The 27,384-nt window shown below is 42.4% G+C and overlaps 1 protein-coding gene across 3 annotated transcripts in view; it reads right to left on the bottom strand.

Annotated features, from left to right (window-relative positions):
• The window catches only part of GAREM1 (GRB2 associated regulator of MAPK1 subtype 1), a 78,692-nt gene that overhangs the window by 37,063 nt on the left and 14,245 nt on the right, over positions 1-27,384 (bottom strand). For 2 of the 3 annotated variants that reach the window (XM_035124833.2, XM_035124832.2), the window contains exon 2: positions 18,842-18,982. Coding sequence is in view for 2 of the 3 variants with exons in the window: in XM_035124832.2 (XP_034980723.2) it covers positions 18,842-18,982 (141 nt within the window). In the remaining variant the exon portion in view is untranslated. Of the gene's footprint in view, positions 1-18,841; positions 18,983-27,384 lie in introns of those variants that run through there. The other variant, XM_035124835.2, reaches the window with a different exon arrangement.

Here is a 27,384-nt window from a genome sequence, read left to right as displayed (position 1 = left end):
GTCCTACATATAGGAAGCCATCAGAATTTACATCATCTTACATTAAGCCAGCATAAGTTACTCATATTCCAAACTCCTTTTAGGAGTGGAGCTTCTGCTGGCTGAGCATGCCTGAGGGAAGCCAAGCTTTTAAAATAGAGTTTGCCTTGCACCAGTCCTTTTGTCTGCACAAGTTCCACCAGTTTGCCAGGTCACGTGACTGATCTAACAGCAACCTGAATCAGGTGTAAGCCTCTCCTTTCCCCAACCTCCCCCTGCCACATCCCTGGAACACCCCTTTTTAAAAACTTATGTCAGTTTCAGTTTTGCCCGCAGAGTTAGCATAGCCCAGGGTTCATCCAAGTTGAGCAGGGATGAAGGAATTACACCAATGAAGCCCTGGCTCAAGGGGAAAAGCCCCAAATCCACCTATTCCAAACTCACTCATCCTAGCAGATCTTGGGTTTGGACTGTGCTGTAAGCCCCCCTCTGGATGCTTTGCAAATGGGGTGCTTTCCCCAGAAAACATAAAAAATAGTATAGATTCACCCTTAACCTGCAAAGTTTTGGCTTAAGTTGGAATCACAGGACTTAATGTTCCTCTGAAAAGATCTATTTCAGAAGTCATGAACAAGGAAACTTTTTGTTGAGTACATTTCCTTTGAAAGATGCCAGATAAGAATCTTTTTCACAGAGACCAGAACTTAATGGATTTTAAAGACTGATTCTCACTAACACAACCAATCGATCTAAATCACTATAGGAAAGAGAGCAGAAGAGACAGTAAAAATTAAGCTAAATAATATACTGAAACTGCCTCTAATTTATGGCATACTAATTTATTGGCTTAACACTGAATGAAGGAAGCCTGGCACTCACATGTCAGACATTTCTTTCTATGGAGAAGAGAGAAGTCCACATTGATTAAATTTATTTGGAATATGTTTAGCGCAACTGTTTTTATCATTACGTCTTAAAAGCGGCTGCTCTAAAGTGTCCTCAGATGAACTGTGTCTTTTATGACCAGTGCAGCCCAGCAAAGTGCAATTTCAGGGAAATAATCTCTTTAATTCAAGCCTGCTCCTGGTGCCTTTGGTCTAACTACTTGCTTCCTGTTGCTCCTCCTGGTGGTTTTTGCCCGATTAACTAAATTGAGGGAGCCTATAGTTAGGAAGCAGTAAGGATCTTCATCTTTCTTCTAAAGCTGGATGGAGAGCTAAGCACCAGGTGGGTTGGTTGTTGCTAGCAGAATTCTGCCCTGCAGCATCTCTCTGCTACAGTGACTCCACCTCCTAACTTGGCCCCACTGTGGCCCTGATGACCAACACTGATTCATCGCCCAGTGACTGCCATGAGATCATGCCTGCTCCAAACACATACATTTACTTGAGGTCTCCCTCTGATGCTGCTCCTGAGCACAGCAGTACAATTCAGTTGGTGGCCATGGTGGGTGGGGAGAGATAAGAATCTGGCTTGCTGGACCAAAAAGCTTCCCCACTGCAGGTGGTGAGTAATGATGAGCTGAAATTGTTTCCCACCTCCAAGACAGATTTTTTAATCTCCCCGCACTCCACATTTCCATGGGGCCAACTGTGACAAGTGAATCATCTCATGTGATAATGACACCAGATAATTGACACCTGTCAATGGGAAGTGCTGCAGAAGAGGCTTTTCAGGCACTGCCAACATACATTGTCTGTAAAGCCCCTTGCAGCCGAACTTCAGTCTTGTTGGTTCCATACTTGATGTCATATGACATCAGGTGTAGGGCAGGCAGTTGTGGTTTGGCTGAAACAGCCTGAAGAACCAAATTTGGTCCATGGGTCACAAACAGGCAGCAGAAGAAGGCTGCTATCCTAAGCAAGTCCTATCCTTTGGATACTTACTACTGTTTGCACCATTTTGCTGAAGTGAAACTGCAAAATAAAAAATAAAAAGGAAGGGAACAGCAGACAATTAAGGGTGAGAAGAGGAGGATCATCCTTATAATTAAAACTGATTAAAGTGATGGCTTCGAGAAAACTCTGGAGGAGGTGGGAATATGGATCATCATCAATCTGGAAATGTTTAATTAAAGCCATTCCAAAGGAGTGGGGGAAGGAGGAGCACAAATACTTGCCCACCCTCTGTGTGGTGGAACATAAGTTGTGCATAGGGAAATAAGCCTGCTATACTTGGCAGGTGTAGATGCTTGGCTGCAGTTTTGGGCATACTAAAAAGCAGGATGTAACTACAGTATTGGATTGCATTAAGAGTTTGAAAGCACATGAGCCCACTTATACCTGTATGGAATACCTTGGAATAACTGTACTGAAAGGTTTTCATATCTACCAAACATACCTGTTTCAACTATGTAGCTTTTCAGACAGCAACTTAACTTAACTTCAGTTCCTAAAGCACCTTGTAGAGCTGCATGTAAACCCCCCCCCAAAAAAAGTGCCATGGTGGTTGGCTATCTGCCTCCTTGGCATTAACTTCTTCCATTTTCTTCTACCTGAGCCTGTCTGTATATTGAAAAAAATCTCTGGAGGTTCTTCTCTGTCTGCTAACACCTTCTGAGGTTAGGTGGGTGGGAAGAGGAGAGGGGGCCTTGTTAATGGCAGTAACAAATGAGTCCTCTTACCGGGCACACTCGCTCAGTGCCTAATTTACTATCTTTTTGGCACCAGGTTTAAACCTGCTTATTCTCCCAAACTTTTTAATTTATCTGCATTGGTTTATAACTTGACTTTGTGTGCTTTCATAAAGCTTCATGTGCTTTACTGTTTCAGTGTTTAGTTTATCTGCAGTTTTTAACATCACCCCTCTTTTATTATTTTATTTATTGGATTTATATCCTGTCCTTTCTCCCCAAGGAGTCTGCAAGACACCCTGGCAATAAAAACATTGAAGAGCAAACAGGGCACACACTTTTTTAAAAAATGAAATAAATAAATGTTGGTGATTTACAGCTGAACTCAGCCCTATTTTGCAAAATGTACTGAGAACTGGCTGAGCTGTCTGTTTTGCTTCCAACAATGACTAAAGGATTTCAACGAAGAGGGGAAGGATAAGAACCAGAACTTAATGAGGTAAGAGGCGGGAAGTTTTAATTCCGAAAAGGCAGAACACTATCTTATCTGAATACTATTTCAATACAATGTGAGGATATGTCATTCAATTCCACCCTTGTTGCGGCAAACATGGCCCATAGTTGCATCACTGAAATTTTCAGAGCAATGGTATCCTTAAGCGGAGCCTCTAGGGTGACTTCTTGGCTTCAACATCTAGCCTTATTTTTATTCATCCTACCACTTCCTGCTGTGGATAACATATTGTCTGGTGAAGAATTCTGGGGAACAAAGACTTGAAATTACATAAAAAGGAGCTTATTGCAACCAATTTTCACAAAGCTACCCTTGAGGTAATTGGAAAGGAAACCTGGTGAAAGCAGCATGTCAAGGAATGAAGGGAAGGTATGCGAGGGAGTAAACCTACGTCTCTCTCAAACACCACATGTTCCCTGTTTTGGCCTCCTTCCACCTACCATTACAAAGCCACGAAGCTGCATTTGGCAAGTGTACCTCTTCCTGTGTAGGTCCACGTGGGAGGTCATCTTCAAAAATGCTGATCTGGGAACCTTCTATAGGAGAGGTCAACAGTACAGAGCAGGACCCTCTCACGTCCGCTTGCTGATTTTTAGACACTCTTTAGACAAAACTGCTAAGCACTGCATGGTTGGAAAGGCCTTGTATAGCTAAGAGGAGGGGTGTCTTCTTGATCATGATTTGCTACTGCTAGGTCTTGTTTTTCAAAGGAACTCTCTTTATACATATTTTTAGATTAGTGCTATCATCTCAATTAAAAAACAAAACTTGATCAATTGTATTGAGCCCTGGGTTGATCAAACAAGTCTGCATGCTGGGAAAAACAATGATATATATCTATATCTATATTTGTCTATATCTATAACACACAAACTTTCTGATCAATCAAGGCATCCGTTTGTCAATATTACACACACACACACACACACACACACACACACAATTCTATGATGAAGAGACTAATATAGTGAATATAGTGCAAGAGGATCTCGGCTGGATCACAAGCCCCACAAGCAAGACATGAGAGCAACATAGTCTTTTCCTATTGCTGCTCTCCAGCTACAGTGGAAACTTGGGTTATGGTAGGGATCCGTTCCAGAGGTCCCACCGCAGCCTGAAAATGACGCACATCGAAGTGCCGCGTTTGCGCATGCATGATTTAGCACTTCTGCGCATGCGCGAGTGGTGAACCCGGAAGTAACCTGTTCCGGTGCTTCTGGATTTGCCGCGGATGTTCGCGGAGGCGGATGCAGAACAAGGTTTGACTGTACTGGGAAAATTGATTAAATTTTGCTGCCTTAATTTATTTTTATTTTTGCTTTTGAAAGCCATTGTGAGCACAAATACTGTAGAGAAATAAGTTCAATCCCTAAAGAAATATTTTGATGTCAAGGTAAAACACCATGAAACAGCACCCCAGAATTCAACCTCATGTACAACTAACTTGGGCTGGATTTTGATGCACAAAACAGTCACTTTTCTGAGTCAGGAAAATCTACTGCTCTGCCCTTATTTAAGGGAATGGCACATTCCTATGTACAGTTATTTGGGAGGAAGCTTTATTGGACACATAGAATTGTGGAGCTGGAAGGAACCACAAGGATCATCCAGTCCTCACTTCAGAGAAAAAACAGATGTATAGGATTGGGCACTATATTATGCATGCTTAATGCTAAGTGTTAAGTGAATACATTCTGACCATCACAACACAACATTCACTTGTTTTCAATATTTTTGACCATTTCCCAAGTTAAATTTCCTGATGCTCTCCCCTCCCCACACTTAATTGTGGGGTGGTATTACCTCATCTGTACATCAAAATTTAAAAAATGAAACTTCTAGTACTTTCCCTACTTTGATTGCTTGCCAATTTCTAAATCTCTTCAGCCTCTGCTAATCACATGTTTAAAATTAGGCTCCTTAACAAGTTTAAATTTGGGCTCAGCAGTGCTCCAAGCTATCGCTTCCCCTTTCCATTCATCCCCCAAAATCATACCCCTGGAGAACTTTTCATGGTGACTTAATGCCTCTATTTCTGGGTTGGTTAATAACAAAACAACAAACACACCTCTACCCCTCCCCTCAAATCTAAAACATGAACAAAAGGTTTCATGGCACTGGGTATTTTTAAGACATGCTAAACACAGATTATGCAGTGTACTATAGAAACAAAAGAGCATACTGTACCCTTTTAAAAAGTCTCCCAACTTAACCATAGGAAAAATAATTTAACTTTAACTTTAGGACAAATAATTAGCCCCACCATGTAATGATTTATTTCTTTAATTTATATGACACATAAAATTCACACCACATACTTCACTATGTAAACGAAACTAAGAGCAAGCAAGCCCAATCCTATACCCACCAATTCACAGCAACAGAACATTTTCTGGGAAACTTTCCCATTCAAATTTTTCTGAGCATGCACTTCACTGCTTTTGATAGTCACCTGGTGTGTGTGTGTGGGGGGGGGGAGAACTCGCATTTTAATTTTTAAAAGATCAGAAGTGCAAGATAAATGAATATAAAGATTAAGCCAAAATTTGCTTTGAAAGGAAAGGATATTATATTGTATATAGTTTAAAATTACTAACGGAACAAAGAGCATTGATATGTTGTATGAGTAAAGCTTCCATTTTGAAATTGCATTATGCGTCTCTTGTTAAAAGTTAGAAGACTAACCTTCCTGACATTAGCCACTTAAGACGATCCATTAAGGATTCACCGTTACTCAGACAAGTATGACAAGATAAAGCATCAGAGATATAACTCAGGCAGTCTAAGGTATTGTCTACTATTGCAAGTTCTCGGAAGTATCCTTCACTCTGAGAAGGCACATTTGTATGAAGCTCTCTGCAACAGGCACATGGTATTCCACTGGGGTCACAGTCAAAGAGAAATAAATATCCGAACCATTTAAACATGGGATCAGCAGTCTAAGAGATGCTTTGCTATATATAGGAATAGAACAATTACTATAATATGGGCGTTACCTCCATGAATGCCCCTTGCTAATTACCAGGAGCAGCACCAAAAGAGTCTGAGGATGCAGCTTAACACAGAAAAAATTAATACATGAGAAATAAGGCAATTATTTTAATTATAATTCTTTTTCATTACAGACCACTGAGCACATTCCTCTGCAAGAGTTTCTTACTGATCCAATTTGGAACATTTATATAAAATTTCCTCTGCTGTTTTCTAAACCTTAAGGTTACATTTGAGGGCTGCACGGCTGAAAAGGGTAGATCCTGTCAGGAGCGAGACAGCAGCAAATCACACTAAGTGAAGTTAACTATTTATTAGAAGAAGCAGGATCCACACAAGAGTGCCAGGCCGAATGAGTACAGAAACTCTTCTTCAGTAGGCCTTGTCCCTACAAGGCAGCTGCAGAGACTGAAGGCCTAAGTGCCCTGCTCTCTTGGGTTTTTCTCAAGCAATCTGAGACGCCACCTGCGGGTCTGTCTCTGCTCCTCCACTTCATGCCTCTTTTGGTCCTGGGGAGACCAGGGGGGAGGTTACAGTAGGAGAGGGGGACACCTGTGCTTCTTCACCCACTTTATTGATCTCTGTCTCTTGGCCTCACACATCCCACTTTTCTGGTTCCATTTCTGTTTCTGATTCAGGACTTCTCCCTGCCACAGACTCTCCCTCCTCACCAAGCCATGTTACCTCTTCAGCTTCCAACACCTCCCCCCCCTCAGTCTTCTCCCTCTGACCACTCATTGTTGTCCCACCACCAATCCCCGGGCTCTGAGCCTTCTTCCCTTGGGGGTTCCCAGGTTGGTTCCTTCCACATTCCTCTGTATACAACCAGTCCATGACAATACCTCAATATTTTCATTGGAGTCTGACTGTGTTTTTTTGTAATGTCTGAAAAACATTAAGGAATCCAACGGCACATAAGAAGCACAGCTGAAAACATCACAATGGTTTTCATGGGCTTTTGCAGATGCAGTTAAACATTACAGAAATGACATGGTGGGTACCATAGTAGAAATACAGGGGAAATAGACCCTTGGGGTCTAACCAGGTGTGGCTATTGTGATGGATCCCCCACCTCACTGCTTTAACCTCAGAGGCTCTCCCTGTGCTTCTCCACAAACAGGAGAAAAAAACCTCCAGAGTCCAAATTGGACTTGTCTCCAGAGTACCTCAGGCTCTGTGTTCGAAACCTATTGCCACCAGTGGGGTCTCCCTCCCTGGGATCCCTACTGCTACAGTGTGCCTCTCCCTTAGGCAACTATGTGGCTCCTTCGGCTTCGCTAACCAGCCCTTTGTATGACTGGAGAAACAGCAAACAGTTTCCTCTTCCCCAGGAAAGCTTTGTTCTCCCCTCTTTGTCACACCTCTGAAGGTACTGAGACACTGCCGAGTCAGTGAACGTTTAAGCACATTTAACTTTATTATTTAACTTATAAACATGAGTTTCTTTGGTTCTTAAAAGCACATATATTCTTTTTTATTTAACACAGTTTTCTTCATACAGCTCCTGCATCCCTCTTTAACACTCTACTCTCTACCAACTCCCTAACTCCCAACTCCCAACTGCCAACCACCTAACTGACCAAACCGCTCCTCTCTCCTTTTAAACTGGGAACAGTCCCGCCCCCATCAGAATGTTATGTCAGTCAGGCTGGAGGTGGATTAACTCTTTTCCAGCCAGGTAGGAATAAATATTTCAAAACTGTGTCAATCCGTTACAGCTATCAGGCGCTGGTATTGCCCCAGCAGTGTCCAATAAGAACAACAACATTATGTGCACTCATATTTTGAAGAGGGAGAAAAAAACAATTGCCAGAAACACAGGGGTTGCCAGCAGCCATATATTCACCTGGCTTCAGGTCCATGAAATATAATATGGAATGAGAACTACAAAAAAAAAATTCTATTTTTGAAACTCCTATTTCTGTTTGTGCTGCTCATTAAGTCACTGGTACCTCTCCGATTTCCCTGTCCTTCATACACTATATTTTGCCCCTTGCATCCATATTTTATTTCATTTTTTTACTGCAAATAGAAATAGACCTCTTATAACTCAAGTTATTATGTTTAGTGTTTCTTTGATACTGAAACCAACAGCAAGAAGGAATGCGATATCCCTGAAGCTTATACAGAATTAGATGGTCGCAGCAGTTTGATGGAGAAACATGCCATTCTATTTTACAAGTCACAAGGGTAGGCTCAGAAGCAAAAGAATGTTAGAGTTCCTCTAGCTGCTCAGGAGTTTATTTTAAGCAAATGCTGCTTAACCCGTACGAGCTGAAAACTTTTATCATGGTGTCAGTGATGCGTTTAAAATATTTATTATTATTATCATCATCATCATCATCATCATCATCAATCCCTTCCCAATATTGGCTCACTCTCAATCTACATTCTCCCATAAGCAATTTTCTGTGCATCACTTTAGGATACAAACTGTGCTGTCCCTTTTGACTTGTCATAGCACTTGTGTAAAACTGAAGGGAATTGGGGCAACGAAACCAGGAGAACCTTAAAAGAAAAATCTCCAATAGTTTGTTTATGTAAAACACATGTAGCTTTTGCAAGCAGATAGATACAAATTACTTTCAGAGGTAAACTGGTCTAAGACTGCAAAGGAAAAACGTATCCAATGTCTAGTTTAAGGAAACTTGATAGATAGCAGTGGATCAGTAGTAGAACGAGTGGTTTAACTTTTTTTAGGTGGAGTAATCTACACCCACTGAAACTTAGGCCCCAAAGCTGGGGATGTAGGGGCACATTGTCAATAACAGGAGTAAAGGAAATGAATTGTGCACATTCCTCCATTAGCTACATGATCCGTCTCAAACTCATTTATAGAATTTGCAGCTAGCTATTTCATTCATTCATTCATATACTACCTCCTGCTCCAAGGAACTCAAGGTGGTATTATGTGGTTCTCCCATCCCATTTTATCTTTGCAACAACCCTGTGAGGGAGATTAAACTGAGGGAGAGTGACTGGCCCAGGGCCGTCTTTAGCACATCGGGCGCCCTGGTGCAGGGATCCCTCGGACACCCCCCACCCCACTCTTTTTTTTTATAAAAAAAATTCTGCACCTCCAGCTCTTCCCCTCCATTTTTTTTTAAAAAGGAAATCTCTTACCTTCCCTGGAGGAGCGCGCCGTCTCCCCCGAGCCGGAAGGCCTTGGGGTGACGCCTCGGCTGAGCCGAGAGCCACAGGGCCAGGAAGGGAGAGTGTGGCCTACAGAGAGGCCCGGTGTCCCGGCCCCACGGAGCCAGCAGAGCAGCGGGAAGAATCCTAGACTGTGGGAAGGCATCCGAGCCAACAGGAACGCCAATGAAACGCAGCGCCGGGGTGAGGGATGACCCTGGCGCTGCAGAGCAGAACAGGGTCCTAGTGCCCCTGCTCCGCTCGCTTACCTCCCTGAGCGGAGATCCTGAGCGGTGCGGCTGGCGGAGGGAAAAGGGAGACCGCCGCGCAGCTCCTCCACTTGCTGGGGCGCCCCTCAGCGCCCCCCTGAGCGCCCAGGTGCCCCGCACCACTGGAGTCAATGGGTGAGCCGGCCCTGGACTGGCCCAAAGTCCCCTTGTGATCTTCATGACAGGGTGGGGGATTTGAACCCTGGTCTCCCAGGCCTGGTTCTGGATTTAAACCCTGGATAGCACAGAGTTGAAGAGCTGCTGGTGATAATTGTGAGTGCAGGCATCATGTTTTGTGCCCATGTACATCAACACCTCTACATGAGCACAGCTCTGCTGAGAAATCAAAGGTGAGTGGGGCAGGAGCACATCAAGGTCATCAAATATGAACCAACCCCATACTAATTATGTTAGCCCCTTAATTCTCTAGCCAGAGATATTGTTCTATATAGCAAGGATGGGGGACCTGTGATCCTTCATATGTTGCAGGACTGCAATTCCTATCAGCCCCAGTCAGCACGACCAACTGCTCAGGATGATGGAAGTTGTAGTCCAACAACTTTTGGAAGGTCACAGGGCTGATGTCCTTGCCCTGAAGGAAAGTAATACAAGTTAGCATTAAAAAAATCAATCAAACAAACAAAAAACAGAAGAGGAAAAAGAAGTTCAGTAGAGATGAGTAATTTTGCTAATAAATTCACAAAATTGCTTTCATGTTAAAAGAACCCTTTTCCTGCTAAGGTTTCAGTCTGACCAGGAAGCCAATTGTGTGAAAGGAAAGCTATTAAGTTGCAAGGTGCACTTTTATAGGCACTGGGTCACCAACACTTGTCTGGAAAGAGCAGGCTCTTTGATAAATCCTAATTTATAAAAGGCCAAAGTGCTTAGGATTCATACGGAATCGCATTATGCTGCCATCTGTTCATTGCAACTGTTAAGAGACAATGGATCATGCACTTTCCCCAGGCTCTCTCACACTACATAGAGAGCGATGCAGGTAGTGTTTCGCTACACTAGCAAGAAGATTATTAGTACTCAGACACTTTAAATAAATCCAGGTTAATTGAGAACGAACAGTGCATCTGTTCCGGTCTGCTTTCAGACTACTTCGATTTTTCTGGTTTCTTGCAGTGAAGGAGAGCCCCCCTCTCTCCCCACAATGCATAGAGAAAATGCTTTAGCATTATAGATGACTTTTCAGTGATTGTACATTATGTGTAATGCACACAATAGGTATTTGTTCACAATGAACCACTAAGCAGTGAGCCTCAGTTCAGCAACAGCCGCTGCCTAGTACCACAATTCAGTCACAGTCCGAGAAATCTATGATGTCAGTTGCTTTAATAGGCCAGGCTGACGTGCCTGGCACTGACTCCCAGACATGAAGCGCTTCTGGTTTCCATGGGGAGGATTGCTGACTGAGGTATTCCAACCACACTTCCTACCAACATTCTCTAGACCAAGGCGTGCATACATACACATCTGAGCAAACATTGAACAGCATGACATAACCCGACACCATAGGTGTTTTCAATGCCTTCCTTTTAAAAGCATCAGGAGTCCTAAATCCATTACAGATTGAAACAGCCATTCAATTCAAACAGTTCCGTCCCCGGTGGAATTAATATTTCTGGGATCCAAGGGCTGTATCTGGTCTCCTTCACCAATGATTTTGAAACGTGGCTGGAGGAGAGTTGGGTTGCTACAACAATTTCCAAACAGGAGAAGCAACCCCTGTGAAGACAAAGTTGTAAGGGGAGAGGAGAGGAGAGGAGGCCATGCTTCAGAGTGTGAACAGAGGTAAAGGATAAGGCAGCCTCTCGAGTAACCTGGTCCCAATATACTGTACTGTATATATATATGACTTTATAGTTGAGTAGCAGAATCTTGAACTTGGCCCAGTAGGAGACTAGCAATGTAGCCGGTGCAGAATGCAGCCTCCAGATCAAGCTTAAGGGTAGCCCCACATAGATTACATTGCAGATATCCAACCTTGAAGTTCCCTGTGTGTGTGACCAAATTACCCTGATTTTAGCCACCAAGGAAATGGGTGCCTCTAATGACAGAACTAGATCCAGGAGTTCACCCAAACTATGCACCTGTTCCTTCAGGTTGCTGTCAGAATCATACTGTACTTAAGAAAGGAGGAAATGTTATGAAGGAGTGTCTGGTAACAAGGAGTAAAAAAGACAAATGATTCCAGGAAGAGACTTCAGGGTTTGTGAATGAAAGAACATGCAGGGGTAGAAATGTGAGGAGCAGGCAAGGGAACTGAACAGACTTATTAAAAGGAAAGGGGGAAAAACGAATTGGAGCAAGAGTATTGGGTTCAAAGAATTCTGACACATCTGGGGTACACAGATGTACTAGGCTCTGAACTAGAGCGGACAAATAGAAGGAAGGAATCCATCTTCAGCAATCTCCAGCACTTTTCCAGAAATGGAAGAGCAGAAAAGTGGATGCATTTGCTCCATTTTCCAATGTGACCACCCTGGAAACACTTGGAAGAAAGCAGGGACTATGTAAGAGCACATGTATTCCTAGTTCACCCCCAGAAAACTGCAAGGGAGAGTGGGGGAGGGGAAGAGTAGCCTCAAGGGGGTAATTTCTAGTTTTATAATTTTATGCCCAAAGTTGGAAATGACCATGGAGGAAGAGATAATGGAGAGGTAGACACCTACAGATTACATAATAGGGGGTTATATTTAACAGTAGTGTTAAAGGCTTGAAAACACTATGGCAAGCAAACAGACAAATGTAGAAGCAAGTTTGGCAGGTTTTCTTTTTCCAGGACTAAGACAATCCTAGCCAGCTGGAGCCCAGCTGTTGGGTCTCACTCTTCCTCCCTCTTCCTCCCACACATGCACAGATCCTCCCTCCTTGTTCTTTTATGCTTGGCTGTTAAGTGATCCTTGCAGGAAGCGACCTTGGCTCACATAATTAGTTCCCTGCCAAGTTTTTGCCCTGACCCAAATATTATTCATTTGGCACAGTGATTACCCTCCTCTTCTCACTAGACCCAAAGCAATATACATGCATACGAATCTGCAGTGGAAGCATGGCGATGCTGAAATAAAACACTGAATTCCTGTGTCCATAGCCAGCATCCCCCCCCAAAAGGTGGAAAGATTTGCCCCCTACTTAACATTCTGCCCTATAGCATTTTCTAAGCAAAAAAGCTTCAAGGTTCTAGCCTGCCTGGAAATCTATTGCTTAGAAATGCCAAACACCTGCCTAACCCCCCCCAAAAAAACATTAAAATGCTGTCCATAAAACACCCCCCACCAATACATGTGTGGACAAACATCTGTCTTTATCCCATGACTGCTAAGCTTATTCAGCAGTCTTTAGCAAGTGACTTTATCAAAATCTTTTTGAAAGTCCAGATTACACAGTGCCCACTAGATCATCCCTATGCTTATCATTTTTGCAGAAGCTATGCAAATTCTTCCTCAGCAAGATTTGTTCTTAAATGCTTGGTACTTTTATTTTTAATAATGTTTTCCACAAGTTTTCCTAGAATGGACAAAGCACATCCAATTAGGATTGGTGCCATTGCCAAGTGGTGCCTCCTACACCCAGCCTGGACAGCCCATTCAGAAGGATAATATGGCTGATGATGTCAAAAGCCACAAGACATCCAAGAGAATCAGCAGGGTTATACTCCCCCACCCACCCCACAAGGTCATCCCATAGGGCACCCAAGGCAGCTTATTACCGGTAACTTGCTTGCATTTTGGTGTAACAGGTTTCTGTTGCATGGGCAAATACGAATAATCAGAATTAATGATATGATTACTGGTGTACAGATAAATAGAAAGATGGCTATCCTATCTCATCTTTGTCTCTTCTTATCCATGCTAAACATACGCAACTCCCTCCAAAGTTCCTCTAAGGCTTGGTTTCCAGACCCCTGATCATCTTGGTTGCCTTCTTCTGAACATGTTCCAGCTTCTCAATATTTTCCTTCAATTGTGATGCCTAGAGCTAGAGAATACTCCAGGTACGGTCTGACCACAGAATGGAGTGGTACTATTACTTCCCTTGATCTAGACACCATAGCACGGTGTGCCCAAAGTAGTAATAGAAGAAGAAGAAGAAGAAGAAGAAGAAGAAGAAGAAGAAGAAGAAGAGGAGGAGGAGGAGGAAGAGTTTGGATTTGATATCCTGCTTTATCACTACCCGAAGGAGTCTCAAAGCGGCTAACATTCTCCTTTCCCTTCCTCCCCCACAACAAACACTCTGTGAGGTGAGTGGGGCTGAGAGACTTCAGAGAAGTATGACTAGTCCAAGGTCACCCAGCAGCTGCATGTGGAGGAGCAGAGACACGAACCGGTTCACCAGATTACATGTCTACAGCTCTTAACCACACCACCATACTGGCTCTAGTCCAATCCTTTTAGAAACTAGCTCAGCTGACAAAACTAGTAAAAACATTCTATGATTCATTGCAGCTCAACTGCTTCACTCATCAAATCAGTGTACAAAGTAGCATTCAAGTTTAGCCAAGTATAGCTGCACTGGGGGAAACTTTGAAAATATCCAGAAAAGCAACATGTTAGGGCATGTGCTGATCATGTTATTTCCACTGCACTCACAGGCACTGTGCATCTATCAATCTCCATACAACACAAAGAAGTAAGCTTTATGCTTTAGGGTTTGGTTTTTTAAAATTAAATAATAGCCAAGTTTCCCCCACCAATTTGAAAAAAATCTAAAGAGATTCAAGAAGAGCTGTAGGCAAGATTAATGCCCTAACAGTAGTTCCAGCCACTCTGTAATCTGAAGGAATTGTAACACACCGTAGAGTGTGTTTCTTTGTAAACAAGGAATAGCAACACACTGTAGTGTGTTTCTTTGTAAATAAGGCAGAATAGTTCCCCTCACCTAAAACCAATACTGTACTTTAAACAACTGTTCTCACTGAAGTGTGATGCCGTGGTGGCACTCTTCATTGCAAAGAAGTAGGAAGAGAGCTAGATGCCTTGTGACAGAGCATGCCCCCATCTGGCAGAAAGCCCAGATACCATGGGATGGCTTCAAGCTTGTCCTCAAATTATATTTAAGGGTTATAGTGAGAAATCAGAACATTAAGTGTTTTAAAGGATTTAAGGGGCTGGGTTTTTTTTAGTGTATGCATTCTAAGACCCAACATACAGAGAGATCTAGGAGATGGTTCTGGGGAAGAACTTCCTTCTCTTCCCCTCTAGCAGCTCTTAAGATAAAGAAGCAGATCACCTGGAGCTTGCTGTAGTCCCCACCACCACCACGGCAGTCAGGTTTCAAGACACTTGAATGCCACAATGGAAGAACCTGGACTTTACATGTAGCCACTTTGCACTCACTTTGAATAACGCAGCGATAACCCACTTTGAGGGTTGTTGTTTTACAATCAAGCAGTATATAAACTGTATGAAATAAATTAAATAAATGTTATACGAAAGACAGTTAAAGAAAGTTTGCTCAGGCTTATCCCAACTAGCTGACTCATCCATTTCATTTAGATTTTATGTATCTATATATATAAAAATGTAAAAATCTTGAAAGTGTCGGCCGCACTTTTCTCCGTAACCGCTTGACCGATCGTCCTGAAATTTTGACACAACGATCCAGGCCACTCCCCAAGCGTTGTTGGGGACAAAAATCCCTGACATCTCACATCTGGGCAGGTAGAAACCTGGTTTTCCACCAAGTCAAACAGCGCCCTCAAGTGGCGTTATACCCTCCTCCACCCCCTCCCTTCCTGTGAAATCTAAGCCACACCCTCAAACCAAATGACATCATCAACCAAGCAACTGAAACCACCAAGGCGGCCATTATGAGACCCCTAGGCCCTGCCAGGCTGCTAGGCCCCCACTAGGCCTGGGAGGGGGAAGAGAGGGCAAGCACCCGGATCGCAAGTTGCAGCACGGCCTTTGTTTTATGTAGGCCCCTGGAGGCCCCCACTAGGCCCGGGGGGGGCATAACCCACAGCAACACACTTGGGGGCACGGCAAGGGGTTTTTACTTCAAAATTTAGCACCACTACCCCCCCAAATCCCCCACCATGAGATACTCCGGTCACGGGGGGGGGGGGAGACACACACACAAGATCATGGATTGGGACAAGTGGCGGCGGTCACAGGGATTAGCCACAATAACGCGCCACACCCACAAACCCCCGCCTCCGCCACCAGATCCTGTAAAACAGGGGGACTCTGAGGCTCAGGGGGATCTGAAGGGGGCCTATTACCCTCCATTTGACAGATTAACACACAGCAACGCGTGCAGGGCCAGCTAGTATTTTAATAAATTAGGTTTTATATGTTAACAATTTATCTTCACTGGAATTTTATACTTCAAGATCTTTACACGGGAAGTGGTTTGTCTATACATTACTTTAATAAAAACAAACAAACTGGCAACAATATTATAAACTCCTTGCTCCCTCTTCTGGATTTAGAACTTGTATCCCTTCAAAGTTTGTCAGAAGATGCCTGCATGCAAGACACATATTCTCTCTCCTCTTCCTAGAGCAGCATCCATCAACCACAGGCACTGCATAGATCTATGATGAAGCCCTCCATAGGTCTAGTTACAGGTAAGTAGCCGTGTTGGTCTGACGTAGTCGAAACAAAATAAAAAAATTCCTTCCAGCAGCACCTTAAAGACCAACTAAGTTTTTATTTTGGTATGAGCTTTTGTGTGCATGCACACTTCTTCAGATATACTGAATTGGCTATTTACACTTATAATTCAGTGTATCTGAAGAAGCGTGCATGCACACGAAAGCTCATACCAAAAGAAAAACTTAGTTGGTCTTAAAGGTGCTGCTGGAAGGAATTTTTTTATTTTATTTCCCCTCCATAGGTATAGTTTCTGCTTTTCTGAGGCAAGCAGAAAAAGTGCATGACTGCTCTTTCAAGAGGTCAACCACACTCTTAAATCCCTAACTATGGGCACACACAAGCCGGAAAATGCTTAAGTCAATCCACCCCATTTTCAATCTTGAGCTGGATCAGGAAACAAAGTTCAGTTCTTTCAGAAAGCATATTGAGTAGTAAGTGTTCCTTTAATCATTTTGTAATGTGGTTAACTCCCTGACACAGAATTTTACTCTTTAATGTTGACAGACTTGGCATCACTAACCCTGGGAAAAGACACTGTGTGCTGTCAAACAAGAGCAAACTCTTGCCTTTGAACTTCTGCAATATTTACTCTTTTGCATATATCCTATATATACTTCATGTTATGCACAATACTTTTGCTCTTATTTCCACATTGGTATATGAGTTATTATATGTAGTGCTGGTCTTCTTCTTTTTTAATCATTCTAAACTGAACTGGGTAGAGCTTCAATTTCTAGATTCCATTCATGGATTTGTATCTACACCACAAAGCAAAGCTATTTAGACTAATAACTTCCCCGAAGAATCTCGCTAGCTGTAGCAGAGGGAAACCAGCACTCACACAGCTATCATAACCTGGGGACTTCAGGAAAGGCCATGGCAATCAATGTTTTACAACTATTTTCTGCTGATGGTGTAGATGTGGTTTGGGAAGCAAAAGGAAAGAAATGTTACTAGTGGAATGTATGCAGAAACCACATAACAAATATACCACACCAGTAACTGCTTTGAATGAGTTACCCATAGTAATTGCATTTTATAATGCAGGGGATCAAGATTCAGAAACTGAAGATAGGAAGAGAAAGTGCCTCTAATGTGGACGATGAAGTTGCTTTTTATACTACTCATCTGAATTGCACCTCCATATTGCTTTTTTAGTTTCCTTGCAGAATCACTAAATTCATGAATGAGTTGTTTGGGTGAGAGAGAGCACATTATGACAAACACAAGTAACGTTATCAGATAGTGATCAAATTATAAAGGCCCTCAGAGGTACTCTTTAAATTGCAGTTAAAGTCTAATAGTCTCTCAAGAAAAAGCCTGCCAACTGATCCATAGAGCCACTGACTGTACGTAGTAGGAAACTGGCCTCTCATTGCCCCACAACAGATGTAACTGTGGCAAATTTCAGTACTGTAAAATGCTAATAGGATTTATTGTTGCCAGTTGTGTTCCTAAATACCACTTTTTAAAGGCGGTCAACATGGTGCCCTCCTGATGTTGTTGGACTACAACTCCCATCACTCTTTACTACTGGCCATGTTGACTGGTGCTGATTGGAGTTATAGTCCAACAACATCTGGAGGACAATAGGTTGGGGAAGGCTACCCCAGGTCCCTCACTATTATTATTTTTCCTTTATAAAGAGAGGGGGGAAAAGATTTATTTCACATATTGCTGAAAACAGGAGGTTACTATTTAGGAATGAGTGGGAGGGTTCATATGAACATAACTCAGTGTGGTAAGTCATGCTATGAATGTGCTTATAGCCCCTCCCTAAATGCAATTCTTCAATTATAGTTTCCCATTTTGTCTGAACTATCGTTAACTATAATTAATGGAAGACTTCCTGCTCCATTCACTTGCTTTCACAATGGGAGGATCAAAAGAGCTGCCTAGGTGACTCTGAGGCTCATTCCTATCTTGTCTTCTTAAGCAGAGACATAATTGCCCCAACACACTCATTGTTGCAGGCCAAGGGACCTTTTGGAACAGTGAAGCAAAAGTACAATGTTTTGATTAGAAGTGCAGTCTTGACCCAGTTTTAAAAAGATATAAGAGAAAGGAAGTTTAAATGTAACTAAGGAAATTTCAAATTATAGCTGTCACTTTATTTTTATTTATTTTTAAAACCCTGAACTGAAAAGGGGCCTGGTGAGCCTTGAACAGAGGGAGAAAGAGAAATGAAAAAAGTCCGCAGGAAAAGCAACAGACTGGCCACAACTATTTATTCCAGACAACAGGGAACTCTTAGAACTCAGCAGAAAGGGAAGGCATGCATGAACTTGCAACGATGTCAGAGGTTAGACTAAACAATAGTTGTTTACAAGAGAAAATAAGTTTTTTAAAAAATGATCCTGATTGGCATCCGTTCCAAGTCCACATGCTTATTCAGAAGCACATAGCACTGCTGCCAGGAACAGGCATAAAAAGGCTATCATGTGGCTCAGTACATTTTCAGGCATGATGTAGCTGGGCACCTGATCTTTTTTCAAAACAACTTTGGAGGACTGTTTTGCATGAGACTTGTATCACTTTTCTCCAGCAGTTTATGAAGCTTTCCTAGTTAAAATTACGATTTAGCAGTTTATACTGGTGCGTATCATCAGCTTGTAGGAATAAGATGCAGCTCCTTTCCTGCACTTATTTTGTTAAAGTAATAGTCACCTTTGCTGTCAATTTTGCTTTCCTTTGCCAAACAACCAAAAAGCTGGCGTAATTGGTGGGCAACTCAGTCACCCTTTATTTTGCAGTTCAGAGCCAAAGCCACACTTACCAGCATAATGCACAGGGATTTCTATCTTCGGCCCTATGACGTAATGTCCCTCCTCCAGACTATGAGCTGTAATTGTGGTCCACTGTCGGCATGAATGAATCAAAAGGTAATCACTCTCTCTAAGACCTTCTATAGCTTCTCCTACAAAAAAAACGAGAGCAAACAATCAATACCATAATCAACATGTAGAATACTTTCAGATACCACATACAATGCTTGAGCTAATATATTATAGCATATTATAGTATGGTGGCCAATAGGTGGATCTGTGAGTCATGAAATCCCAGGTGCAAATCTAATCTCTGCAATGAATTTAGTATGTGGTCTTAGGCAAACAGCTGTCTCAGCTTTTGGACTGCATCTGCATTGTGGGTCAATACAGTGCCAAATTCTCACAGGGTTACCACAAGGTTTATTGAACTTAATGCAAACATATATATTACAATGATATTGTTACTTTTTACTTCTGGCCTATTGTCATTGCTATTTCAATATCTGGCAAGCAGGGCAAATCCATCCATCTTCAATTTCCATTGAAATTCCTAATCTTTCCCTACTCTCTCCAAAGCAAAAAAGTGCAAGCTGTGCCTCTTTTATAGGTTTCAGGAATATTATAATGATCCTTGGGTTGCTATGTTGTGTTCTGAAGCCAGCTTTTGATAGGTAAATAGTGGTGTAGGGTGGAACATTTTCCATAATGACATTTCCCCCCAGTTATATTTTTCTGCGTAGGGATCTTTTCCATTTCTAAAAAAAAAATCATTTCATAAAAATTAATGCCATCAACAAAGGACCATGTCAAAGGGTGCTCCTGTTCCCATCCCTGGAGTTGGGGGTGCAGTAATTGTGCCCCTCCACAGGTAAAGGTAAAGGGACCCCTGACCATTAGGTCCCGTCGTGACCGACTCTGGGGTTGCGGCACTCATCTCGCGTTATTGGCTGAGGGAGCTGGTGTACAGCTTCCAGGTCATGTAGCCAGCATGACTAAGCCGCTTCTGGCGAACCAGAGCAGCGCATGGAAATGCCATTTACCTTCCCACCGGAGCGGTACCTACCGTGTTTCCCCCTTTTTAAGGCGTAGTCATAAAATAAGCCATAGCAGCATTTCTAAGCATTTGAGAAATATAAACCGTACCCCGAAAATAAGCCATAGTGATAGGCGCTGTGCGGAAGAGAGCACTGAGCTCCCCGAGTCAGCAGCAGCAACGCCGGCCACAGCAGTGTTTGATGAGTCCTTTCTTGCTTTTGGGACTTGGTTACTATGCTGGCTTGGGATGGTGTGTGTGGAATTGCTGTTGCTGCTTCGTGTTTTTCAGCTGGATTCTCTGGGTTCTAAGCACTTTCCCCCGTTTGTTTGCGAAGCAGCACTCGGCTGCAGCCCCTGCCTCTCCCGGCGGCTGCAGGAGGCTGCAGTTGATCGCTATCTCCTTTTCCATTTCTTTTGTCTTTGAGCACCCGGCCCCGCCCCCTCTCCCCTTCGTGGAATGAAGAACGGAGTTTTAGCAGCATTTCCTCATTATAAAAAAAAGGTCAGGAACTTTTACTTTAACCTCAAAAATGGGATATTTCCTCTCTCTAAAAACAACTCTGACCTGAACACCAATAAAACGGGGGTAGATCACCTCCAGTTTATAAATCCGCAAGTAGATCGCAATCTCCTGGAAGTTGGGCTCTATACTTTGGCTGATTGCAAGCCTTTGCATCTTTAAAAAACAAAAACCATGCGCCTCTCAGTCTTAATTTTCCTTTAATTCATCCCCCTATACCCTCCTCCAACCATTGCCTCCTTCCATTCCTTACCCCCCTCCCTCTCTCCCCACTTCCCTCACTCCTGTGCGATCTCATTTAGTCATATACTTGCTTTTTCTGTTGTGTTGTCTATTTTATATTTAATATTATTACCCTTTATGATGTTATTTTTTCCCTTGCGATAATTATTTATTTTTTATCTTTAACTAACTTTCCTTTCCATATTTTTCCATATATAACTCAACACTTTCCCATTCCTTCTTAACTCTTTGGATAGAGTGCCCCCCATTATTGTTGTTAATTTTACAATTCCGGGATTTTTTATGGAACCGAACAGCTCGGGTGCTTCAGAATGTGCCTTCTGTTGCTACAGGGCTATGGGGCTTCACTATTTGACCCCCCCCCCAGGTTGGGATTTTTAAAGTAGTTCTGTGGGTCCCAGGGCGCAGAATCACCCCCGATCCTTTCCTTTGTCTAAACAGACCTCTTCCCCCCTGACTTTGGAAGGCTGTGCTTCAAGGGTGATACCAGGGGTTTTTTAAGACCTGCGCCTCTTAAGGATTGTTATGGTCCATAACTTCCATTGCTTTCTAAAGGGTTGGGGGTTTAAAGCACTGCCACCCCCACCCCACCCTGCAGGTGCTCGGAACTGGCAGCGCCAACAACGCGCCCAGCAGCGCGCAGAAGAGAGCACTGAGTGTCCTGAGCCAGTGGGTCCCAGTTGTACCAGCACTTTTTTTAAAAAAAGACACCCCCTGAAAATAAGCCACTGTGTGTTTTTTTGAGGGAAAAAAGTTATAAGACGGTGTCTTAAAAAAGGGGAAACACGGTATTTATCTACTTGCACTTTGATGTGCTTTTGAACTGCTAGGTTGGCAGGAGCAGGGACCGAGCAACAGGAGCTCACCCTGCTCAAGCTTCTGATCGGCAAGCCCTAGGCTCAGTGGTTTTTTAACCCACAGTGCCACCCACGTTCCTCCTCCACCAGTACGGAGACGACATTAAAACACCTGGTCCTATGAGCTACTATGCCATCCATCTGAGCCATGGCTCTTCAGAAATTGTCTACTACTAGTTTTTACTTCAAGGCTACTATTATTTTGGATCCACCTGAATGCACATTATATGCTGAAATAACCTGTTAACACAGAAAACAGAATCATTTCAATGAATCATGGCAAAGTCAAACAAATTCCTAACTTTAGTTTGGAAGGAACAAAGCAGGCTGACAAAGGCCTAAGTTAGTTGAAATTGTAACTTAGGTTGGAGCCAACCCCATATAATCAGAAACAAGCTATCCTGTCACAATGTTTTATAATTCTTTTAATCTCTCTCTGTTGGAATGGGGCAGAATGGATCAAGAAGAGACCAAAAGAAATTTATTAATACTTCAATTTGTCAGTGGCTTTCTTTAGACATGTTTTATGATTTCAGGAGGAAATTTACTGCATTTCCCATCCTCTCCCAACCCATCCCGAATTCCTGCTTTCTGATTCAAGCCAATCCTTTTGTTGTGAAACACCTACTGGTGCTATAGCACAATGTAATTTAGATGCTTTGTAATCCCTCCTGTCTGGGAACCAGGTCACTGAATATTGCACTTGTAGTGATTCTGCATGACTTGTACCTCCTTCCTACTCTCCCTTCTTGGGTGGCACACTTGTAAAGTGCAGTTCAGGGCAGACACCCATCTGCCTACACGTAAGCACACTTTCTCTGCTACAGGCAGTGGAAAAATCCAGAATATGAATACCAAGGAGATTCACACTTTGCTACACGATTCTTCTCTTTGGATGCTAGGGAAGCACATCCAGTGAGGTTTTCCTTAATACCCAATATTCTTTCTGCAACCAGATTGGCGAAGTGTTCTTCTGTCCGTAGAAAGAAGTATGCTGCCATGGCTCCTATGAATGCAGTTTCCCCAAGACGGTAGTCTTCCCTATTGTTAAAAACTGATGAATCTTGCTAAGACAGCAGGACAATCAATAAGCGCCATCATTAACTGACTTATTTTGTTCCTCTCTGCCATGCATCTTTATTTCCTTTATTTTACCCCTGCCCCTGGAAATGGTTTGAATGTGTTCCATATTATTGTATGTGGAGCTAAACCAGATCTGGGCCTAGTTAAAACATGACAGGAGACCACCTAAGAACCTGTGCAACCTCAAAACTTTTAAAAGAAAAAGGAAGTTATTCAGACCACAAAATGCATGTGTTCAGACAGGCATTTAGACGATGTCTGTGAGTGAGTTTGGCTATTTTTGATGCTGTTGGTGAATTGTTTTCATGGACACAGTATGATTTTAAGTGATGTTTACATTATTGGTTTTTTAATCATTTTCTTATGTACACCCTGGAATCCTATGGGCCAAGGCGTGGCTTATAAATATAAATAATGCATCAATAATATAACATACGAGTCATATACTCCTCACATCTTACAATACAGGCAGGCAAAAGACAGCTTTTTGTTATATTTTTAAAGAAACTTTAGTAATGCCCATTTCTGTTTTAATCTTTCTATAAACCTCAGGAATCTTAATTCTCAGCACACTAGTCTGAGCATAATCAATTGTTTAATGTGGAGCAGCACACTGATAAGCACTCCCTTTTTCAAAATGGCTATTTCTCTATTCATCTGCTATTATCAAGTATGAATACATTATCAAAACAATTTACATCTCTCTGATACCTCAGACATCCTCAAATTCTGATATCTCAGACATCCTCAAATTTCATACAAATACATTCAATCTGACATTTAATTACAGGTTTTTCTAACTCAGACATATGGCTCATGCACTTCAATACATGTTTTTATAGTCAGTGAGAAATAGCACTTCTTGCCTACAGGCTGTTGTGCAAAGATTCAACTAGCTACTGGCATTTTGCTAGCACTCAAACGTGAAAGTGCAAACACTACTCTCTTTCTCTGTGTTCTCCTGAAAGTTCATTATTTGGATTTTGGAAAACTTTTTAGAACATAGACAAGCTCAGGAATTGCTAAGTGATAACACAAACAGAGATTGCATGCTTTGTAAAAGGGGGGGGGCATCCCAGAATGCCCCATGCCAGAAAACGATGTGGCCTTTGTAGAGCTTGTATAATGATTTCTCAAAGTTTGATTGCCACACATAATTAAAACTGGACAGGAACAGAGGGGGTGTTGATGTGCTAATATTACAAAAGCTCATTAGTAATGCATTCGTTAAGATGGCATCTAGCAGTACCATTTGCCAGCAACCATCCTCTCTAAGTACAAAATGCACGCTGCATTTGTAAATTAGAGGGAAGCAACCATAGCAGAAACCTATTTTCTAAGAATCCTATAACCAACAGTCTCAGTCTATGTTTCTGCCCTACAAATCTATAAACACTCCATCAATCTGGGAAGGGGGGGGGACGACGACAAAAATATGTTCTTCCCCCAAATCAATGGGATAAAAATGGAGCTATAGATATGATCCAATTCAGTATTTGAACATTCACTATGGAGGAACTTCAGGGAATCTTTTTTAAAAAAAACCAAGCTAAAGACAAGTACCGTAATTCCCAAGCCAACGAATACAGGAATACTGATAGAGAAAGATGTTGCCTTTACACTTCTAGAAACAAAGCTCAAAGGCACTGCCTCATTGCTCTAGTATGGAAGCAAGTGATAACAGACCCATTTCTCCATTCATAATGATGAAATTTTATATGCCTACCTAGGAATGAAATCAGCAGATGTGAAATACATCCCACTCCGGCTCATTTAATTGTACTCCCACATAGTTTGGCATATGATCTTTGAGGGAAGCTATAGCAAGGAAGAATGCAATCTGGTTCCTTCAAAGGAAGAAATATTAGGCTAATGAGATCACTCTGGGAATCTCTCTCTCACTCTCTCACTCTCTCTCTCTCTCTCTGTGTGTGTGTGTGTGTGTATTCCTGCATTCAGGGGGTTGGAATGGATGATCCTCAGAGTCCCTTCCCTTCCTTCTCTCTCTCTCTCTCTCTCTCTCTCTCTCTCTCTCTCTCTCTCTCTCTCTCTCTCTCTCTGTGTGTGTGTGTGTGTGTGTGTGCATGCGCACATCAGGCCCTGCAAAGGGGGTGGTGGTGGAGCTGAGTACACTTGCCCTGGGCCTCAGAAAGCTAAGCTGGCTGAGGCCCCCCAACCTCTGGGAGACACCTCTCTTTGGGGCAGGTGGGTAGGACAGCTCAGAGGTCAGGGACAGCAGCAGCTGCTGCCTGGCGGACTCCCAAGCAGAGGGGAGAGGAGAGAAGGCTAAGGGAACACTCTACAAGGGAGGGTGTTCAAAAAAGGGTGAGGGGCTGCCAGCTCTGCTGGCAAGGGGTGACATAACTGGGCTCCTGAGCCCCACAGGGGTACTGCAGAAAGAATGTAGTCGGTCAAGGGAGCCATGGACTCGAAAAGGTTGAAAATCTCTGATATAAGGGTGTGGGTGTGAGGGGGGCTGATTGGTCAAGACGAACCTTGGAAAAGTGTTACCGTGACCTTGACCCTAATGGGCCATGCACCAGCCTCCAAGGGAAACTGCACTATTCCTATAAAACAAACTGCATTTCCAACCACCAACCAACCATTCCCAACACCTAGAGGAACTTCCAGCTTAGCCTCCAACACAGAGTGTTGCTGGGGGGGGGGGAGGTGAGTTTGGCACATATAAGGAAAAACTTGCAGCACCTAAAATTTCTGGATCATGGCTGCAAAGTGTTTTCTAATTACAGTGAGCCAGGCAGAACTAGAGCCAATTTATTTGAAAGGTGCCAAATATAGAGTGACATTAAGCTCATTTTCCCCCACCATAAAAAGTAGTTTTACTTCCAAAAATAAGAAAACAAGTGACTCATTCACTCACAGAAATAGGCTGCAGTATGTGATATAAGCCTACCAAAAGCTGATTTTTTTTTAATTTTAAAAATGCCCATAAAAATGGTGACTGTGATAAGTGCCTATAATAAAGAACTTCTTTCCATTCCTCCTGCCTTTGAACAGACAACATCCATGCTCCACTTTCTCTAGCTCTCACAGCTACAAGCTACCTAAGCAGCCTTGCAGCAACACACATTTGTATCTCCTCTTTCCTCTTAAACGAATTCAGTTCTATGCATGCCTGTCTGATTTCCCCCCCTGCTCCTCTCCATTTTTGGAATTATAATTTTACTACCCCTCTTAGCCATTACCAAAGAGTTGCCAACCTAGCTTAAATACTGCCTATATAATCAACTTTTTATTTCTGTAACAGCCTGCACATTAATCCATTTTTTGCCATTTGAAATTGTTTATAAACTTTGATCTGCTGTCTGATTACTATTTCCCACGGCATGCAAGTATAATATGCCCTGTGAAATGTGCATAACTGTGTGTTTCGCCTCAATGCACATATGTTTGTCATGTACTCATGCATCTCTTCAACACATGTAAATGAGGCCACACAGTAAGAGCTTGGAGTCTAGCTTTAAGGCAGCACAATGTACAAAACAAGTTTATTGTTTACATGGTATGGAAGTGAAGATGGATGTCTGAACCTAAAAGTTCCATGCTTTTTGGTGCATGGTTGAAGTTGTAACCACCTTTGCTTAAAACTTTTTTCAATCCCTAGAAACAATATTTGTGGTTTCAGGAGTGTGATTATGTCACTATAACATTCAACCAGACTTCTTTTGCCTATGATTCTTTGATACTGTTGCCTATGATTCTTTGATACTGTTATTCATCCTGGACAACTGGGATAACAGGATCACTGGAGAAGCAGGAGCCAGTTATTGTGCACTTTGACCATCTTTGGTCAACAATCTCTGAAGCCTCAAAATGAACAGACTGTGTACTTATGTACTACATTTCAAAAACATCACAGTGTCATAGCAAGTTACGAATACTGTGAATTGTCCCTCCAAGCTCAGAGACTGCAAACTTCATGTCAATTAAGACACGAGGAGATCACTGGCATTCTATAATAATTTTAAAGGCTGTCCATTAGTTGGATTGACTTTAACCTCAACAGAGCAGCAAGAGGAACGAATAAAATTTCACTGTGGAGAAAAGCAGCTGTCAATGCCAAACGCTTTGTCCCATTCAGCCACCCTGGGGAGAAAGTTCTGAATCAAGATGAGCTTTCTTGGTATGAGGGCCACTCAACAGTATTTGAGGGGGACTATGAATGGACACAGTTTTACATTCTTACAGTATATTAGCAGTGATCCTGTTTCACAATTTGACATTCTAGAGAAGCAAAGGAGCACAATACATTCGGCCAAAGCAAATGGATATTCTTTGTTCTTTTTAAAATACTACTGAGCAATGTAACTGAATTCTACAAAGGCAACTAAGATGACATTTAAAGGGTGTCTGTGTTGCCTACTGCAAATAACTCTGCCAACTTGAACAAGACAAAAGTGACCTGTTTTTTTTCTTTTTCCACTTTTATTTGAGATGGCAGCCAGCCAGTTAGACGTCTTTACACTCCACTAGCAAAATTTACTACAGTGCTGAAATAACTCCTGTATTGTAGCAGCACAGTAGTATATCACCATTTATACTCTGTTAGATGTCACAAGAGCCTTTTTAATATAAACATTCATTTTTTGCTTACAATCCTGATACCTACTGTGCTTCAGACACAAAAAGGAACTGAAGCCTTTTGCTAACAGCTGGAGCACATGTGCAGATTAAAACAGCCTTCTTTTTTTATCCAAGAACCAAACAATGTTAATTTTCTGATCAATAGAACTTCACAAATATTTTGTTTTATTTATGATGCATGTCTACTATTGTTAGTAGTAGTATTGAA

The sequence above is a fragment of the Zootoca vivipara genome, chromosome 8, assembly GCF_963506605.1.
Source record: "Zootoca vivipara chromosome 8, rZooViv1.1, whole genome shotgun sequence".
Classification (NCBI taxonomy): Eukaryota; Metazoa; Chordata; class Lepidosauria; order Squamata; family Lacertidae; genus Zootoca; species Zootoca vivipara.
Note: the sequence above shows the minus strand (reverse complement) of the source record. Positions and strands in the feature narration are given on the sequence as shown.